Source organism: Heterocephalus glaber, unplaced genomic scaffold (genome assembly GCF_053883595.1).
Source record: "Heterocephalus glaber isolate CG9 unplaced genomic scaffold, H.glaber_assembly_v1.0 deba00001481, whole genome shotgun sequence".
NCBI classification, from domain to species: Eukaryota; Metazoa; Chordata; class Mammalia; order Rodentia; family Bathyergidae; genus Heterocephalus; species Heterocephalus glaber.
The window spans coordinates 18,364,770-18,385,743 of record NW_028258317.1 but is presented as its reverse complement, the minus strand read 5'-3'; the positions used below and the strand labels follow the sequence as shown (position 1 = coordinate 18,385,743).

General features: G+C 36.7%; 1 protein-coding gene across 7 annotated transcripts in view; it reads left to right on the top strand.

Moving 5' to 3' along the window:
* The window catches only part of Ubap1 (ubiquitin associated protein 1), a 55,335-nt gene that overhangs the window by 14,090 nt on the left and 20,271 nt on the right, over positions 1–20,974 (top strand). For 2 of the 7 annotated variants that reach the window (XM_087183761.1, XM_021252974.2), the window contains exons 2-3: positions 3,008–3,133; positions 11,050–11,090. In XM_087183761.1, the coding sequence (XP_087039887.1) occupies positions 11,057–11,090 (34 nt within the window). In that variant the 5' untranslated portion in view covers positions 3,008–3,133; positions 11,050–11,056. Of the gene's footprint in view, positions 1–2,983; positions 3,134–8,812; positions 8,971–11,049; positions 11,091–19,109; positions 19,132–20,974 lie in introns of those variants that run through there. The other 5 variants (XM_004838412.4, XM_087183760.1, XM_087183757.1 and 2 more) reach the window with 4 other exon arrangements.

Sequence of the window (20,974 nt, the reverse complement as noted above, 5' to 3'; positions counted from 1 at the left end):
ATTAAACTTTGGATATAGTCTGTCCATTAACAAAAGAATGAATAAACAAGTCATGGTATGTTTGTACAGTGAATTATTCAGAAATGACAATGAATGAACCATAGGTATGTAAAATAACAGAAGAATCTTAGAAACAATGATGTGCTTAAAAAAAAAAGATCACATATAGTTTAACATTTATAAGCTCACAGTTAAGCCAACCTAAACATTTTTTTTTTTTTTTTTTGGTGCTGGAGATCGAACTCGGGTCCTTGTGCTTGCGCATCAGACGGCGAAACCACTGAACTAAATCCCTGGCCCCAACCTAAGCATTTTATTCAGGAGTACATAGTATGTGATTTATGAAAGGAAAGAAATGATAAAATTCAGAAGAATAAACACTCTCTTTATTTTTTTGGTACCGGGGATCGAATTCAGGACCTTGCGCTTTCGAGGCAGGGGGCGGAACCACTGAGCTAAATCCCCGGCTCTGGAATAAAAAACACTATTGTAGGTAAAGGGACGGGACAGGAAGGAACAGCCTGGGTAATTTAGTGAGAAGTCTGTCTCCAAATAAAAAATAAAAAATAGCCAGGCATGGTGGAGCATGCCTGTAATCTCAACACTGGGGAGGCTGAGGATCAGCGAGAGTTGAGGCCAGCCTGGGATACACAGTGAGTTCAGGGCTAGCCTGATCTACAAAGTGAGACCCTGTCTAAAAAACAAACAAACAAAAAACAACAAAAAAATGGCTAGGGATGTAACTCAGTGTGAGGCCCTGAGTTTAATCCCCAGTAATACTCCCCATCCAAAAGGCCCTCCCTGAAAATCCCAGCACTTGAGAGATTGAGGAGGATTATGAGTTTCAGCCCAGCTTGGTCAGTATACCAACTTAGTGAGACCCTATTTCAAAAAATAAAAAAGACTGGGGATGTTGTGGGTTCAATCCCCAGAACTGCAAAAATAAAACAAAACAATTAAAAATGTATAACTATCAGACAGTATTGATGGATATAGATATCAAAGCAATAATATGTTGACAAAATAACAAAATGAAGTGAGACAGTACATATGTAAGGTATGGTGACTCACACCTGTAATCCTAGTACTCTGGAGGCTGAGACAGGAGAATCGCTGGGAGTTCGAGGTCAGCCTGAACTGCATTGTGAGACCCTGTCTCATAAAAACAAAGCCAAAATCCAAAAAACTCCTCAACAAGTAAATATTCAAGGTAGACATTAATGCCAGCTAATTAATATATAAGGTTAATAGTCATGTTTAACTTTTTTTTTTGTACCGGGGATCAAAGTCAGGTCCTTGCGCTTGCGCAGCAGGCGACGAAACCACTGAGCTGAGCTAAATCCCCGGCTGTCATGTTTAACTTTTACAGTGTTACTATGACTGTCTTTGTACATATTTCTTGGTTCATATGTCTGAGTTTCTTTAAGATCTAGGAGTGGAGTTGGTAATGTAGGATATCCAGATGTTAAATTTCATGAGGCAGTGACAGATTACTTTCCCAGGGGCTTGTGATTTTTACTCGCTGGGTCAGTGGGAAGGTATTTGACATCAAAAATAAAGCTCTGGGCTGGGGATTTAGCTCAGTGGTTCTGCCTCCTGCCTCGAAAGCACAAGGTCCCAAGTTCGATCCCCAGTACCAAAAAAAAAAAAAAGCTCTGGATTTTTTTTTTAAATAATAGAAGGTGTATTAGAGACTGCAGAATTAGACCTGCAATGAGGGTACATAGAGATGCTTAGTTTCAGGAGTATGGTTTAAAGCACATAGGGAGACAGAATTTTAGTGAGTTTACAGAACCAAATTTGAAAATATATGTTAGATTGCTTCTAATGCACATGATTTGTGACTATGTAGCAAAATATTACTGGATGAATCAACTTCTTAGGCTTGATTGTGAAGTGATCCCATGCTTTCAACTTGGCAGGCAGGAAATGCATTTTGTGCATAGATCATTGGTAGAGTGCTTGCCTAGCACATGCAAGGCCCAGAGTTTGATCCCTGGCACTACAAAATAAAAACAATGAGATGCTTTTGGCTGTTGGCTGATTTTAGTTTTTTTGTATGAATAGCTTTTTTCTTAGCAAAATGAACAGTTAGTATAAACAAATGGCAGTAAAACTGATTTTCTATGGGAGATGCGAAAGACATGACAATCTTTCCAGGTAGTTAATGTTTGGGGTCAATGGATTGGTATTTGTTTAGTGCTATTAAAGACTGAGAAGCTTGGTTGGTGGTGTACACCTGTATTTCCAGCTACTAGGGAGGCTAAGGAAGGAGGACAGCAGCTTCAAAGCCAGCCTGAGCAATTTAGCAAGACCCTGTCTCAAAATAAAATAGAAAGGGCTAGGATGTAGGTCAGTGGTAGAACATTTGCTTAGCATATATGAGGCCATGGATTCAACCCTAGTATTGGGGGTAAAAAGGAAAGACAACACTTGTCTAATACCCTGTTACCCTATTTTTGCTTTTGGTACTGGGGATTGAACTACATCCCCAGACTTTATTTTATTTTTTATTTTTGAGACAAAATCTTGCTAAGTTGCCAAGTGGGACTTAAACTGGAGATCCTCCTGTCTCAGCCTCCCTCAGTGCTGGGATTACTGGTGTACGTGCTCCAACATGCCCTGCTAATATTCTAACAGTTGATTCATAAGACTTTAATCAGGAATGCAGTCTGCCACATTTCAAAAAAAAAAAAAGAAAGATCATATAGAGAAATTGTAATTGCACTGAGGAATTAATTTATTCAACAAGTGTTTGAGCACTCTTCTAGGTGATACCTACATAAAACTTTTTTTTTTTTTTTCCCATTTCTTGGCCATCGTGGATATAGAACCAAGGATTTTTCTTTTTTTTTTGTACCGAGATCGAACTCAGGACCTTGTGCTTTTGAGGCCAGCACCAGAACCACTGAGCTAAATCTCTGGGCCAAGGATCTTATTTTTAATTGACTTTGGCTTTCTTTTTTGTTTGTTTGTTTTTGAGACAAGGTCTCGCTTTGTACTTCAGGCTATGTAACCCTGGCTGGCCTCGAACTTGTGGTGATTCTCCTGCCTCAGCCTCCTGAGTGCTGGGGTTACAGTTACAGGCATGCACCACCATGCCTGGCTGAACCCAGGATTTTGAGCTTGTTAGGTAAGTTCTCTACCACTGTGGGATTATAGGCTTGTGCTATCATACTTGTCTTTGTTTTTATATGTATTTTTAAAAATTATAAAAACTATTCTGTAAACATGCCTTTTGGATCTTGGAGATCTATATCTATAACTATACATCTGTATCTATATATAAATTTTTTTTTTTTAAAGACCTTACCATGTCCCGGGTTGTCCTTGAACTGCTGGTCTCAAGCATTCTCTTGTTTCAGCCTGCTAAGTACATGTGGCTGCAGGAATATGATACTGTGCCCAGCTAATTGACCCCTCCCCCCTTTTTTGTGGTACTGGAGATTAAACCCAGTGCCTTGGCGTACTAGGCCTGTGCTCTGTCACTGAGTTATGCTTCCCATGTCCTGGTGAATGAAACAGATTTTCTTGTACTTGTTAATGCTTGAAGTCTAGTGGACAAGACAAATAAATCCTGTATAAATTATAATACACAGCCTCAACTACACAGGGAAACCTTGGCTCACCCCCCCCCCCCAAAAAAAAACTATAAAGGTGTATTTGTTTTCATTTTGTGTGTTGGGATAAATTGTTCCAGTGTTTAACATACAAATAATTTTATTTGCCTGTGAGATTATTTTAGAACCTCAACCCTGTCCTTTCAAATCTCCAACACTCTTAAGTAGTTGTTCCATCTCTATATTGTACATCTCCTGGTACTATGCAGGGTTCCCCTGTGGGTTGAGTTTCTTGTTTGGAGAACAAGCCTTTGTTACTTGTTTTTACTTATTTTACTTGTTTTTCAGTTTTCACATGACTGGAACAATCAGAATGATATAATCTACTGAGTTTGAAAACTTCTGGAAAAACAGAAAAATGTTTGGGATTATGCCTTTCAGATCAGATTAATACCCTGTAGTTGAGTTTGTATATTAATATTAACCAATTAATATTGTACTGTTTATGTGTAGAATGAAATAGTGTTATTGGTATCAAATAGTACATGGGCTGGGGATTTAGCTCAGTGGTTCCAGCGCCTGCCTTGCAAGCGCAAGGTCCCGAGTTCAATCCCCAGTACCAAAAAAAAAAGTACACTTTCTTCTAAGAAAACAAAATGGGCCAGGTGTGGTGCATGCCTGTATTACCAGGACTTTTGGAGGCTGAGGCAGGAGGATCACAAATTCCAGCTCAATTTGGGCAATTTAGTGAGACTCTGTCTCAAAATAAAAAATAAAAGGAATGGAGATGTAGCTCAGTGTGAAGGTATTGGGCTCAGTCTCCAGTAAAAAAAACCACACACACACACACACACACACAAATAACTACTTACTCAGTAAGTATACATTTCTGAGTCATTGACTTAACAAGTAATTGCATTGTATTTTGTGCTCTTATAACTTAAGAATATGAAATCTTGTGATATCTTTCTTAGAGGTATAAAAACCGTTGAAATCCGTTGTTAGGAAAGAATATTTCTAGACTCTTAATTTTGGAAAGAATACTAGAGATATTTATTGCAGGGTATCTTTCCACTTCTAGGGTCAAGCCATCTTCCTGTTTTAGCCTCCCTAGTAGCCGAGGCTACAGGTATAGGGTAGCATGAGTCTGGATATCTGGAAGTTTTTTTTTCCCTTCTTTTAGTCACCCTAACTCCACTCTGGGGGGGTGGATTTGAACCAAGGGCATTTGCACTGAACTACATCTCAGCCCTCTTTCAGTCTCTCTCTGTCTCTGTCTGTTTTGTTTTTGTGAAATAGGACCTCCATATGTAGTTCAGGCTGGCCTTAAATTCACTATGTAGCCTATGTTGGCCTTGAACTTGTGATCCTCCTGCCTCAGCCTCCTGAGTGCTAGGATTACAGGCATGTGCCACCACACCTGGCTCTTTATTTTTAAATTTAAATTTTTTTGGTTTTTGAGACAATGTCTCACTATGTAGTTTAGGCTGGCCTTGAACTCACTATGTAGTCCATGGTGGCCTCAGACTCCTTGCAGTCCTCCTGCCTCAGTCTCCCCAAGTGTTGGGATTATAGGTGTGTGCCGCCACGCCCACCCTTTAAAAATTTTTTAAAACAGGATCTTGCTAAATTGCTAAACTGCCCAGGCTGGCTTTTGAACTTGGAATCCTCCTGTTTCAGCCTTGAAGAGTGTTGGGATTAACAGGTATGCATTGCTATACCTGGCTTCTTTTAAACATTTTTGTCTGCTTTGTAATCATCCCAGATTAAGAACCAGGACTAGAACACAGGTCTTTTAAGTGTCCAGTATTCTGGGGTGGTCTTGTTTTTCTTGTCTTCTGGTATAAGTGGTGATGTGAGATAAATATATATATTTTATTTCTTTTTATTTTTTTTTTTGGTGGTGGTAGTGGGATTGAACCTAGCATATGCATGCTAGGCAGGTGCTCTAGCACTGAGTTATAGCCGCAGCTGTATTGTGATTTTGAGACTTGTGGAGGAGATAACAATTTTGGTTCAAAAGCTTTTTGAAATTATTCTTTCCCAGTGGTTTTAAACAGAAAAATTGGTAAGTTGGAGGTCAAATTTCCTCTTGAGAACATTGAACTTTTACTAACCTGTAAATTACACTGAAGAAAATGTTAAATGAATTATAATAAATTGGTTAAGATACTGATTTGAGGGCCAGGGATTTACCTCAGTGGCACTATCTGCCTTGCAAGCGCAAGGTCCTGAGTTCGATCTCCGGTACCAAAAAAAAAAAGATACTGATTTAAAATTTCTAATTGGCAAATGATTTTATATCTTCACTTCCAATTCTGACTTTTTTTTTTTGGTGGTCGTACAAGAATTGAACCCAGAGCCTTTTCACTGAGTTACAATCCCAGCCCTTTTTTATTTTGGGGCTGGAATTTGGAATCCTCTTGTCTCAGTCTCCCAGAGTGCTGGGATCACAGGTGTGCACCACTATACCTGGTTCCCATTCTGACTTTTTTTTTGGGTACTGGGGATCGAACTTGGGACCTTGCGCTTGTGAGGTAGGCAGCGGAACCACTGAGCTAAATCCCTGGCCTCCATTCTGACTTTTTTTTTTTTTTTTTTTGGTACCGGGGATCGAACTTGGGTCCTTGCGCTTGCGCAGCAGCTGGCGCAACCACTGAGCTAAATACCTGGCCCCTCCATTCTGACTTTTAATTACTACTTTCCTGTTCATATGTTAATCTCAGAGGATTTACCTAACTAGTTATTGATAACTACAAAGGATTTTTTTTCATTTTAAGGGTATTGCTTTAATTTATTTCCAAATTACATATTAGAATCAGTTATTTCAATATTAGTTAAAATTATTGTGATTTATAAATTATACATATTAATTAGAATGATTAGTTACAGGGTTGTCAATTAAATTTTCAGAAAATTTGGGGGAACAGCATGAGGACCACTACTGCTAAGGATCAGACAGTATACTAGGTGGTTAGAGAATTAAGAAGTGTTGAGGAATATGTAGCTGGATTTTTCTTGACCTATATTGATATTAGCTAAAGTTCTTTTTATTATATTATTTTTATTTTCTTTCTAAAGTTATTAACTGCAGTTCTTATGAAATCAGATTGTGTCAATAATTTGCTTTCACAATCCTGTATTATCTTTGTATGTACTATTTGTCACTTTTTAAATTTTAGTGAGTTCAACTATAATCAATTTTTACTAAATTACATATAAATTTTTATAAATTATGTGAAATGATTTTGTATTGCTTTTTTTGGTCTTAAGTATACCTTATGATTAATAACTTAATTAAAACCGCATTTGAAAGTTAAGTATAATTGAGGTAGTGAGAAAGCTTATCCATTATAGCTTGACTTTTTTTTTTTTTTTTTTGGTACCGTTGATCGAACTTGGGTCCTTGCTCTTGCAAAACCACTGAGCTGAATCCCTGGCCCTGTTCCACTTTTAAATGCTGTATCTTATTTATTTATGTTACTGGGGGTTAAACCCAGAACCTTCACACTGAGCTATTTCTCCAGCTCCCTACCTCAACCCCCAGCCCCCGCCCTTTTTTTTTAAATTTTGAGACAGAGTCTTGCTAAGTTGTCAGGTTGCCCAGGCGGGTCTTGTACTTGTGATCCTTATGCTTTAGCTTCCCAGAGTTTACAGAAATGTACTACCACCATGCCTGTCTCGAATTTTTTATTAGTAGACCTGTTTTTAAAATTTTTAATTATTTTCTGCCTGTATCTATACTACATATCTCTTTCTTTCTCTTCTTTCTTTCTTTTTTTTGTTTTTTGAAACAGGGTTTTTCTGTGTAGCTCAGGCTGACCTTGAACTCACTGTGTAGCCCTGGCTGGCCTTGAACTTATGGTTGCTCCTCCTGCCTCAGCCTCCTGAGTGCTGAGATTACATGTGTGCACCACCATGCCTGGCCCTACTACATATTTCTATTCTTGTATTTTATTTATTTTTATTCAAAGTTTCTGGATGTGTGCTGTGAATTTTCCTTTCAACTGTTTTGGCTGTTTGTTGTAGCTTCTCAAGTGAAATGTTTTCGTTGTCATTATCTTATCTTATTTATTTATTTATTTATTTATTTATTTATTTATTTATCTATTTATTTATTTATTTATTGGTACCAGGGATTCAACTCAGTACCTTGCCCTTGTCAGGCAGGTGCGGCCCTACTGAGCTACGTCCTTGGCCCTCATTGTCATCATCTTTCAAAGTTTTATATTGGCTTCTTTAATCCATGAGTTCTATAAGAGTTTAAAAATTCAGGTACATTGGGCTGGGGATTTAGCTCAGTGGTTCTGGCACCTGCCTGGCAAGTGCAAGGTCCCGAGTTCAATACCCAGTACCAAAAAAAAAAAAAAAATTCAGGTACATGCAGGGTGAGGATGTAGCACAGCAGTAAAGTGCTTGCCTAGTATGTGTGATTCCTGGGTTGGATCCCCAGCACCACAACAAAGAAGAAATGAATTATTGGTACCATTTGTATTTTGACATTTATTTACTTTTGTTTTTAAAACTGTGCTACTTCTGATTTTGGAAATTTATTGTGGTTTTCTTTATGGTATATTTAAACAAGTTTTATAAAGTGTTCTATGGGTATTTCAAAAGATGTGCTTTCAACAACTTTTGACATAATGTAAATGATACCTACCTTATTTGTATTTTTGCCTAGTTCTTATTTCTTATAGTTTTTGTTTTGTGAGTGGTGATATTATATATTTGGGCAATTCATACCTGTTAGCTCTTCATCATAGATAATACCTTGTGTTATTAATAAAGTAAAATACCTATTACACTTCTTTGAAGTCAATAACCTGGACATATGTGGAGGGTTTTTGTTTTGTTTTGTTTTTCCAGTACTGGGGATTGAATTTCAGGGCCTTGCACTTAAAAATAAGAATTCTGAACTGGTCTTTGTTCTTTTTTTTCTCTAAAAGATATATTGCCGTTAATGTTCCAGAAAATGGTGTTTCTTGGTTATCCCATTGTTTTTGCCACTTTCTAAGGCAGTTCTGGAAGTTCTCTTTCATGTCTTTTTTTTTTTTTTTGGTACTGGGGATCGAACTCAGATCCTTGTGCTTGCGCAGCAGGCAGCGAAACCACTGAGCTAAATCCCTGGCCCTCTCTTTCATGTCTTTATGAGTTGATCAAAAATGGGGTAAATGCTGCAGCTGTGTGCCATCCAACCAAAAAACAGACCTGTAAAAACATTACAATGTGTCCTCATCCACCTTATTCACTAGGTCTGGCACCATACAACCTCTGGCCCTTCCTCAAAGTCAAAATGACTAAGAAAGATAAATGTTTTGAATCAGTTCAGGACATGGAGGCCGCCATGACAACACAACTAGAAACAGAACTTTCAGAACTGTTTCAGAAAGTGACCAGAACAATGAGATAGGTATGTTCAAAGCAAGGGTGCATAGTTTGAGGGGGATTAATGGCAATGTAGTTACTGTAATACACTTTTTTTGGGGGGGGGGTATTTTTTACTTTTTGTTACTGGGGATCGAACTCAGGACCTTGTGCTTGCGAGGCAGGTGGCGGCACCATTGAGCTAAATCCCCGGCCCTACTTTTTTTTTTTGAGACAGGGTCTCTATCTGTAGTTCAGGCTGATCCTGAACTCACTGTGTAGCCCAGGCTGGCCTTGACCTGACTGTGATCCTCCTGCCTCTGCCTTCTGAGCGCTGGGATTACAGGGATATGCCATCATGCCCAGCTTTTTTTTTTTTGGTACTGGGGATTGAACTTGGGTCCTTGCTCTTGCACAGCAGGCGGCGGAACCACTGAGTTAAATCCCCGGCCCTAATATACATTTTTAAAAATAAACATCCTCTGTGCTTTTTGAGCACGTCACATACGGTGTAGTAGCTTTTAGTATATTCACAGAGGTGCAGACTTCACCATACTCGTGTTTTAGAACATTTTCATCACCCCCAAAAGAAACTAATTTCTAAGCCATAATCCTCCCATCTCCCTGAGTTAGCTTTTAGATGTTTGGTTCTTTCATGAATGTATGGCATAGTTTGTTGTAAAGACTATCCATTCCTCTTTGAATTGCTAATGAATTTTTATTGAAAATCAGTTGGCTATATATGAGTCTATTTCTGGACTTTGTTCTATTTATAGGTTCTATTATCTATTATTGATCTATATGCCATTGCCACACTTAATTTCTTTCTTTTGTTTTTTTTTTTGGTACCAGGGATTGAACTCAGGACCTCACATTTGTGAGGCAGGCGGTACATATTTTTTTGTTACCGAGGATCAAACTCAGGACCTTGCGCTTGCAAGGGAGGCGCTGGAACCACTGAGCTAAATCCCTAGCCTAGCTTTAATTTCTGTAATTTAATATTAAATAATTAAAATTAGGTGGTAAACTCTCCAACTTTTTTTTTTCTGAACTGTTTTGACTGTTTTGTTTTCTTTGCCTTTCTGTGTAAATTGAAGTTAGCTTGTTAATTTCTGGATCCTATGTAGATGTTGTAGCTTCCTTCACCCCATATTGAATGCAAGGCTTCTCGAATGCTAGTAACACACTCTATCTCTGAGCTATACTTCCATCTTCATTAATTCTGTTTTGAATGTTTTGTCACAAGATGGGTACATATAATTTTTTAAATTATACTAGAAAAATCCTTTTCAGTATGATGACATATAATTTATTGTAATGCAGGCTAATAGATTCCATAGTGTAAATTCATATGTAGTTAATCTTTTTTCCTTATGTTTTAGGTGAATGAAAGGTGCAGACCTTATATCAAGGGAAATAAACATTTAGTTTGCAGGGTGTGTATTATGTGTGCAGGAAAGGACTTCATGCCTATTTATATAGAGACTGAAAGTGCAAAGATAATGTTAAACTAGATGTGTGGTTTTATGGGGTTTTCTTTCACTTTTTTGAATTTTATCCAAAAGTAAAATGGTTCAAAAGTTTATATATTGTTCATTCCCCATTTCAGAAATTTCAAGGCTGAGGCAGGAGGATCAATATGAGTTCAAGGCCAGCCTGGGCTACATAGTGGAGGTTAAGGCCATCCTGCACTATATAGTGAGACCTTGTCTCAAAAAAAAAAAAAAAAAAGAAATTTCATTTTTTTAATAGTTAATGGCCAGTTAATGGTCTTATTTGTATTTGGTTAACTGAATAAAATGAGATCTTTTTCTTACTCATGGATGCATTTGTTATTTATAATAGGAAGATATATATACTCAGTAATTTTTTCCTTTTGGTAGAGAGCATGTAAATTGGTCAGTGGCTAGTATGCTATTACTCTAACTTTAATTCAGAACATGTAGGTTGAAGAAATATTTGTTTTCTTTAAAAAACTTATTTCTCCTCTGTGCCTTCTTTTTTTGGGGAATTGGGAGTGAGAAGTGAGGACTATATCAGATGTGAAACTTTGGACTCTGATTTCTTATTTTGTTTATATTCTGTCAAGGCATCTTGTGCTAAGATACATTTCTTTGTTTTTCAGGTTCTAAATGGCTTCTAAAAAGTTGGGTGCAGATTTTCATGGTAAGTGGACTATTAAATATCATGGTTTAAGTTATAATTTGATCAGAGAATTTGAAATCACATAGCATAATTTTTTTTTTTTTTTTGGGTACCAAGGATCGAACTTGGGTCCTTGTGCTTGCGCAGCAGGCAACGAAACCACTGAGCTAAATCCCCGGCCCCTACATAGCATAATTTTAAGTACCCCTTTTTTTGTGTCTTTAAGTGAACAATTTGAGAAAAATGAAGTTGTATTATATGTAGCATATGCATACATCCCAGGGTCTTCAGATAACTCTATAAAGTATTTCTTTAGATTGGTAGTATATTTTAGAGGCTCTCTTGTCATGTTAATTGAAGTTTCTAGAGATAAGGGGCCTGCTTATTTTTGTTGTTCTTCAGTAGTATTTTGAAGTGGTTAGAATTTGTTTTTTTTTTTCTTTTTCTTGTTTTTTGCAGTGAGACAAAAAGAACTCCCACATTTATTGAATTTTCTTCTGGTATAAGTTCTCAAATGTTCCACAACAGAAGTGACAAATTCTGTTTTTATTTCGAAGTCATAGCTCTTTTCCATCTGTGTGTAAGAAAAATTCTAACCCTTAGTGGTTTATGTTTTGGTTTACTCTTCTCGTCCCTCCCATAATAGGAAGTAATTTATTATGAGATAAATATTAGGGGTATCAATAGTAGAAATTATAATTTTACACCTGAAACTAATATTTCCTCTATCATTGTTTCTTAAGATATGACCTGCCAAGTGGAATAAAATAGTAAAAGTTTATTATCTGCATTTGGGGAGAATTGAGGTGCCTAAGAGGTTAAAATTAGACCATCTTTTCCTATAGCAAAAGATAAGAATTATGCACCAGGAATATCCCAACAATACAAATAGTTTTAAAGTTGATCTTTCACTTTAAAAATTGTGTTGCATCACTAAGAATGATTTATTAGACTGCCTGGCAATGTATGTTGGTGTGCTTTTCTGAGCTATAAATAAGTGGGTGCATGAAAGTGTCCCTCAACTGAGTCAGAATGGTGCAGCAGTCACTGTGGTTTTAACTTGCTTATATATTTTATGCAACAGCTTTAACATTCTGAATTGTTATAATACATATACTAACATATATAACTCGCATATGTTTTGTTAAATTGTTTTGGAGTTAAGTCACTTAAACTCTGGAATTAGCATTCTAGCAGGTCAGGCATCATATTTTCCCTATCTCCAGTTAAGAATCAATACTGGCTCTTTCAGTATTCAAATAGTGGTAGAGGGGTAAATCTGATTTTTCAAGGGAAAAAGAGAACAGAGTGAAAGGCAGACAAAAGACCTATGGAGAGAATGATCAGGAATAAAAATTCTCAATTTACAATCTTACTTCAAAAGCCTCTCTATGGGAACTCATTTTTATTCCTTTTCTCTTTTCTTCTGATACTGGGGGATTGAACCTAGGACCTTCCCACTGAGCTACATCCCCAGCCCATTTTGTATTTGGAGATAGGGCCTTGCTAAATTACTAATTTGCCTGGGCTAGTCTCAGACTTGGAGTCTTCCTGCTTCAGCTCCCAGAGTACTGGGATTACAGGCTTATGCTACCACTCTCAGATGGAAACTTTTTGTTGATAGGAGTAAAAATACATTGAACCTGTGTTGCAGGTAAACAATTCTGAACCAAAATGTCGTAGTTTAAATGCAGTAGAATTTGGGAGAAAGGTTTTCTCTTTTTCTCCTAGGTTGCTCTGCTTTAATAGGCATCCATATGCTGAGCTCTTATTTTACTTTATTTTTATTTTTTTGTTTTGTGAGCTCTTATTTTAATTTCAGTGACTGTAGTTGGGTTTTTAAAGAATTTATTTTTAAATATTGGGTAGTTTAAGGAATAGAAATTAAAGGAAATAAGTGGGGAAATATTTTATAGGCAATCTTATAGGCCCTTGAGTTCAGGAACTCAAGTTCAGAATGATTTTACAAGGCTGAAATTAGACAGCCAGCAAACTAAGGCTACTACTCTTTATGAGAGTACCTACTCTTTCCTCAAGGTTTTTTTCTGTGACTGTTTCATTTTTATCCTTCTGTTAAAAAACTTGTCTTGGTTTTCTTGTGTAGAATACACAGGCCAAAAATGACCACTTGTTATTGCGATATATACCACGTGATCTTTCAGTTTTAAGTGGCTAGCATCTTAGAATTTTTGAATGTTTTTGTTAAGGAAATCTGATAACATAGTCTAGCTAATGAACCTGTGACTCAATTTCCCCAGTCAATTATTACCTGGGTGGTCGAATGGAGGTTTAGTGGGTGGGGGTGTAATTTTCTGCCACACTTAGGGTGTTATTAGGGAGGTAATGAGTGCCTTTATGACTGGATTAAAATGGCTTTTCTTTGGTTTAAATATTTGGAGTAAGTCTTGTATTGTTCTGTCTTATGACTAGCATTTGATTTACCTTCAAGTTGCTTCTTTCAACTGAACATCTTCTAATGTTAATAACTACTTATCCCTAAATAATAAAGGATACAAATAGTTATTTTTCAAAGACTTATAGGAATATTGTGCATGTATTATATAAACTATAATAACTCTTGATTTACATTAGGATTTTCTTGGAGGTCTGGCTCTTTTTTTTTTTTTTTCCTCTGGTACCGGGGATTGAACTTGGGTCCTTGTGCTTGCGTCAGTGAAACCACTGAGCTAAATCCCCAGCCCTTGGCTCTTTAAAATGGCAATATTTTTAAATTTTTTACTTGTTTTTGTCTAAAAAAAGGTTATTTTCCAGAAGTGATTTTTAAAGGATTTAAAATATTTCACCAACAAATAGATTACCCTTTTATTTTGGTGACACTGGGGCTCGAACCCAGGGCCTTTACACTGAGCAGCATCCCCAGCCCTTTTTAAATTTTTTATTTGGATACAGGGTTTTGTTAAGTTGCTAAATTGCCCAGACTGGGCTTGAACTTGCAACCCTCTTGCCTCAGGATTCCCAGAGTGCTGGGATTACAGGTGAGTGCGACTATGTTTGGTATAAATTGCTCTTAATATCTGGAAAAATGTGTTGATGTTCTAAATTAGGGAAGATACAGATCTCTATAGGGCCGAGGATTTAGCTCACTGGTTCTCCCGCCTGCCTCCTAAGCACGAGGTCCCAAGTTCAATCCCTGGTACCAAAAAAAAAAAAAGATCTCTATAATAGGACCTAATAAAAATAAAGTCCAACTGTCTTTTTAATCTGCTTTGTCTGAGGTATGCTTGACATAGAAAATAGCTATACATATTATTATTATTATTATTATTATTATTATTTTTGTGGTACTGGGGATCAAACTCAGGACCTTGTGCTTTCGAGGCAGATGGTGGCCCCACTGAGCTGAATCCCCAGCCATAGCTATACATATTATTAATTTTGATAGTTTGGGGATAATCACCCCCCCAAAGTTTCCTCATGCTTTCCTTTATTATTATAGTAATCCTTTGTATCCACCAGAGATAGGTTCCAGGACTCCTGAGGATACTAACATCTGTGGATGATTATATAAAATGACATAGTATTTGGATACAACCTATGCATATCTTTAAATCATCTATGGATTATAGTACTTATGATATTTAATAAAATGTACATGTATAAATGGTATACTGTATTGTTTAGAACATAATGAAAAAGACAGTGTATATGTTTACTACAGATTACCTCCCCTATATTTTTGATCTGGGGTTGATTGAATCTATGAATGAGAAACCTTATGGATACTGAGGGCCAAGTGTGTGTGTGTATGTATGTGTGTGTTGGCCAAAAAACACTTAAAATTTATCTTTTTACCAATTTTAAGTTATAAATAGTGTTAGCTGCAAGCACTGTGTTGTATAATATATACCTAGAATTTTTCATTGAGCATAACTTGAAACTTTTTAGCCTTATATGACACTTCTTCCAACTCCTTTTTTTCTTTTTTGGTTGGTCCTTGTGCTTGCGAGGCAGGCGGTGAAATCACTGAGCTAAATCCCCAGCCCTCCTTCTTTCCTTTTAAAGGCAAAAGGCCAAACTGCTGGTTTATATCCAGTTAGCTAATTTCTAGAGAGATTCATTTTGCCCTTGTTTTACTTTCTATTAGACAATGAAAATACTTTTCCAGTTGAGTGATAGAAAAGGGATTTTGTTTTAGATTATTTTAAAAAGATAATCTGTAATTGCTTTATAGTTTAATGTAGCGAGGTTAGCATCATTTCTTTTTTTTTTTTTTTCCTTTGGTTCTGGGGATCAAACTCAGGACATTGCACTTGCTAGGCAGGTGAGGCACCACTGAGCTAAATACCTGTCCCTCATCATTTCTAATCATCCTATGTCATCCCTCTTCCCTCTGTCTGCATCCAAAATTTTCTCTTTATCTTTTTTCAACATTCCTTAGTTTGATTTTCTGTATATCTAATCCTGTTTGGGTTTACCAAGACTTGTTGAATCTGTGAGTTGATGTCTCTTATCTCTTTGGAAAAATTTTGGTCCTTACCTCTTCTTATATTTCTCCTGCTACATTCTGCCTCTATTCTTTCAAAACTTTTATCACACGTGCATTAGGCTGTTTGGTATTGCTCCAGATATATCTTTAACAGTCTGTCCCTTTTTTGGTTTTTACTTTGTGTTTCAGTTTAGTTAATTTCTTTTGACCTAACTTCAAGTTCTCTTTAAGTCTTTCCTCTGTTGAATCGAATCTTGTCTTCTGATTGGTATAGCTTGGTTTATGAGCCATTAACTTTTTTCTTTGCCGATAATGCATTTTTTAACTTCTAACATTTCCATTTGTCTCTGTATTTCCATCTCTGCTAAAATTCCCCATCTGTTTACATATGATTGTCTTTTCCATAAGATTTAAAAACGTTTAGTTGTCTTAAAGCTCTTTGTCTGATACTTAGGATATCTTCGTTGTCCTAGGGTTTGGTATAATGACTGGTTTCTCTTGATCATGGATCACATTTTCTTGATTCTTTGTCTTAATAATTTTTTAATTGGATGCCATTGTATATTAAAAGGCTGATTTTTAAAAAAGGTTAATTTAGCTTGTTTTATTGTTAGGATGTAACACTTTTCTTGTGACTTCACATATTAGAGCAGGCATTTATGTAATTTTATAAGTTATCTAGGTTATGGTTTTAAGATAGTGAAAATGAAAGAATTACAGTTTTCCACTTAAGTTTAAGTTTGGGCTTAGACTTTTTTCAAAAACCTAGATTTGGGGCTGGGGATTTAGCTCAGTGATGCCACACCTGCCGTGCAAGTGCAAGGTTCTGAGTTTGATCCCTAGTACAAAAAAAAAAAAAAAATCCAAAAAAACCTAGCTTTGAATCTTTTTAGAATAAAATCTGAAGTAAACGTAATCTAATTGCTCCCTTTTATTAGAAATTTCTCCCCCTGGCCCCTCAACCTTGAATTGTACAGTACATATTTTCAGAAAAACAGGCAAGGCACAGGATCATAAGCATATCAGCAATTTAGAAAGAAATAAAACAGAACAAAGTCTCAGTATTTATCCCAAACCGTTACACGTTCAGCTCAGTCTTGTGTACTATGGTGTGATGCAAAATGATGTTCAGAGACCTGGCTTTAGGTAATTCCCACTGCCACAGTCATCAGACATCTACTTTATTTTTTGAATCTGAATTTAGGAAAATAAGCTCAGAATAAGAAAATAAGTTTAAATGTTCTAAGGAAGAACATTTAAGATATTCAGTAATAACTAAGTCTAAAAGATCTTTGAGGGGTAAGTCAGAAAACTGTTTAGCTATATTGCTGAGGTATATGGGACATGTGATTATAAGTTTTTTGAATTTGTTTAAAAATAAAATATATTGAGAAAACAAAGAACCTGATATTTTTAAGTAGATATTCTGATATAATGGGTAAAAATGGATGCTTTCTAGCCTGGTGTGGTGGCACATGCCCATAATCTCAGGTATATGGGAGGCTGAGGCAGGATCTGGAGTTCAAGGCCAGCCTGGCTAACCTATGGAGGATGTAGCTCAGAGGTAGAATGTTTACCTAGCATGTACAAAGTTCAGGTTTCTATCCTCAGAGCTACAAAAAAAAAAAATTGGAAAAATATTTTCTGTAATTCTCACAAGATTATTATTAATGTTACTTATGGTGGTCTTTATTATTCAAAAAAGTTTCTTTCACTTTGTTCTCATGTCTTTTTTTTGTTGTTTAGTTTTGTTTTGCAGGACTAGGGATTTAATCCAGGGACTTGAGCTTGCTAGTGCTTTTTTTTTTTTTTTTTTTTTTTTTTGGTACTGGGGATCGAACTCTGGTCCTTGTGCCTGCACAGCAGGTGGTGAAACCACTGAGCTAAATCCCCGGCCCATAGGCAAGTGCTTTACCACTCAGTTCCATCCCCAGTTATTCTTTTAAATACTATATCTCTTCCTCCTAGGAGTCACACAATTGTTCTTTCCCTGTTAAGAAAGCTTTTAAAAGGACTAAGGCCTTTAAAAGGTCACCTTGGGATTGGCTTTGTTAATAAAAGAAACTGCTTTTTAAAGCAAGTCCCTGTATGTAATTGGTGGGAATGAGGGGAAGCAGCAGGTGTTTAAAGGTGGTCTCTCTGATCTTATCTGTCCCTAAGCCTAGACCTAGTTCAATATATAGAATATGAGTCTGTTAGTGTAAATCATGATGCAGTAGTTTCCTAACTGGAAAGTTAGGTGAGGAAACAGAGCTTCTTTGTTTTATTTTTTGGGGGGGGGGTGGTACTTAGGAACTCTACCACTGAGCTACATCCCCAGTTTGTTAAAATTTAGTTATTTTTTAAACTTTGAGACAGGGTCTCATTAAATGGCTCAGGCTAGCCTTGAACTTGTGATCTTCCTGCCTCAGCCTCTTGAATAGCTCCTGAGTTACAGGTGTGCAATTACGCTTCACCAAAACACCTTTCTTGAAGAACATTCTTCTTTTTTTTTTTGGTGTCAGGGATCAAACTCGGGACCTTGTGCTTTCGAGGCAGGCGGCAGAACCGCTGAGCTAAAATCCCCGGCCCCAGCATAGTGCTGCTTTGTAGGAGTCCACTCTACTCCTCACTCCTATCCAACTCCCGCCACCAATGTATAGTAGAACTGTTCTTTTAAGCAAATACAGTTAGTATTATTGTAGTCAGATTTTCTTGTATTTATATATCATATCTGCTTATTAGTGCTATTTGGATAAAATTTTTTCCTAATATGTCACACAGATAACCCAGTTTAACCAAATTAATCATTTTTTTTTTTTTTTTTTTTTTTTAGGCAGAGTCTCAGTAGGAACTCACTGTGTAGCCCAGTCTGGCCTCGAATTTACAGCAGTCTTTCTGCCTCAGTCTTCCAAGTGCTGGGATTTTAGGCATGTGCCACCATGCCTGGCAAAAGACTTAATTTTAACTTAAACTGTAACTGTTTTTAGTTATTCTTAGGTAGTGCTAAAATTCCAGCTTTGTTTCCAGTTTATCAGAGCCCTAAAAAAAATTAGAATCTTTCAGGAACGTTTCTATTCTCATAGAAAACAGATAAATTTTTAAAATTAAAAAGCACTTTGCTGTTCATCTTTTTAATAAGTGCCTAGAGGGTTTCAGTGTTACAAAAGCAGTTTTGTTGGCAAGCTGTGATGGTACCTGCTATATTTTATTTTGGTGGTGGTAGGTTGCCTGGTATATTTTTATGACTTTATCTAGAATCTTAGACATGTGCATGTGTTTTGTTTATTACTGTGTTTAAAAAACGCTTTATGAATATATCTGTCATTTTTGGTAAATTATTTTGAATTAAAAAATATATCAGTCAGATGTAAGATGGGGAGGGGTGACAGTTGAATAAAAGTGTAAAACTATATCTTCTTTGTTCTTTATTCAACTCTCATCTGCCACATGTTATCTTGATTTAGAAGATATGGATATGAAGTATTTCTCAAATTTTTGCTTAGAGTCCCTGGGAGAGAATAAGCAAACTTTGTTTTCCTTTCCACTTCTTTCCTCTTCTCTCCTCCTCCCCCTCCCTTCCTGCCTTCATCCTTCCCTCCTTTTTCTTCCAGTCCAGGGTCTTGTACATGCTAGGTGAGTACTCTGCCACTGAAGCACACCCCCCCACCCCCCAGGAAATAAACCATTAAACAGCCCTTAGGTGGTCATATGAACTGTGTGATCTGAGAATGAAAAGGGAATTGTTCTTGAGTTTATTCTTAAGGAACTATAAATATGTAAGTATGATATGATAGGCAGTACAAATTGAGAAAACAGCACCTATAGAAGAATGATCACGTTTAGAGAATTTCCTAGAGTGTTAATAATTTTGATTATGCCACAGAAAATTACTAAATTGAACATAGTTGTGGATTTAATTTGCTAGTTGTATGAGTGAGTTCAATTTTTTTCTTTTTTCGGGGGAGGGTATTAGGATTGAACACGGGGCCATTGCACTGAGTTATATCCCGAGCCCCTTTTGAAATTTTCTTTTTTTTTTGGTACTGGGACTTGAACTTGGGACCTTGCACTTTGGAGGCAGGCAGCAGCACCACTGAGCTAAATCCCTGGCCCTAAAATTTTCTATTTTGAGACAAGGTCTCAGAAGTCACTAAGTTGCCTAGGTTGGATTTCGATCCTCCTGCCTTAGCCTGCCAGAATGCTGGGATTACAGGCATACATCACCATGCCCAACTTGTTTTAATTTTTGATAAAAATTAGATGGAAAAGAGAGGCTTCTTTCCCCTAAGCATAGGAGCAGGGGCCTTCTTGGTGGAGTATTTTGGGTATCAGAAGAATATCTGTCTTAGGAAATAGGAATAATGAGAAGATATCAAATTTTGACTTGATAAGTCTTGATCTGCAAAGTCGTTGGAACAAAAGATGTCTTCATGGAATTGCTGTATTCTTTGTTCATGAATATCCAAGAAAATATAGTAGTAGTGTGAGGTCCATATTTAAGCTTTGTTTTACTAGCTGCTAATACTGAAGAAGCAAAATTAATTAATTAATTTTTATTTTTTGAGACAAGGTCTCGCTCTGTAATTCAGGTTGGCCTTTCCTCCCTGGCCTTCCGATTGCTGGGATTGCAGGTGTGCACCACCACGCCCAGCACTGAAAAAGCAAAATTCATTTTATCAACCGTGTTTTATTGTCCATGATGGTTCTGCCAGTAAGTTCTCTAGATTAGTCCAGAAAAGAATTAGCCCAGTTTGGAGTATAGTACTAGCTAGTAAGAGTGATATACAACAGGCACTCTCTTTTTCTGTGACACTAAAATTAATTATCATTCCTGGTCTTTCTCTGTTGTTCAGTTATGATAGGTAGAGAACCACTGAAGGATTAAAGCAGTTTAGTTGTGGATAGCTTATGTCTTCTTGACAATTCTGTGCAGATTCCCATGATCTTGTCTGGTTATCCTTTTCCCTTTTAAGTGCTGTGCTGCTGAAATATTTCTCCACTGGGGGTGGGGCACAGTGGTAGTGTTTGTGCTTTGTATATGAAAGGCCATGGGTTTGATTCCTAGCATGCCCACATCAGAACCTGCACATGGTTCTAGAATGTAATGGAATAGCTTTTATATTAAAATCTAAACCTAACAAATTCCAAATAAAGGAGGTTCCATTGTGAGGAGTCTATTATTGACTCAGTAGTATTTTCCAATGCCTGATATGTGCCAGGTAATGCTGCATAGGTTTTGAGACTACATCATTAATAAGGGAGAGTTAAATTTAACATTCCACCAAGCAAGATAGACAATAAATATAATAAAAAGTCAGTTATATAATATGATTAGAAGGTGGTAAGTTTTATGAGGAAAAGTTAGATGGTAAGATGTAAGTACTTACTATAGTGAGGGTAGGGCACTAATTTTAAGTATCAAGGTAAGCCTCACTGAAAAGGTAATGTGTGATCAAAGACTTGAGGGAAGTGAAAG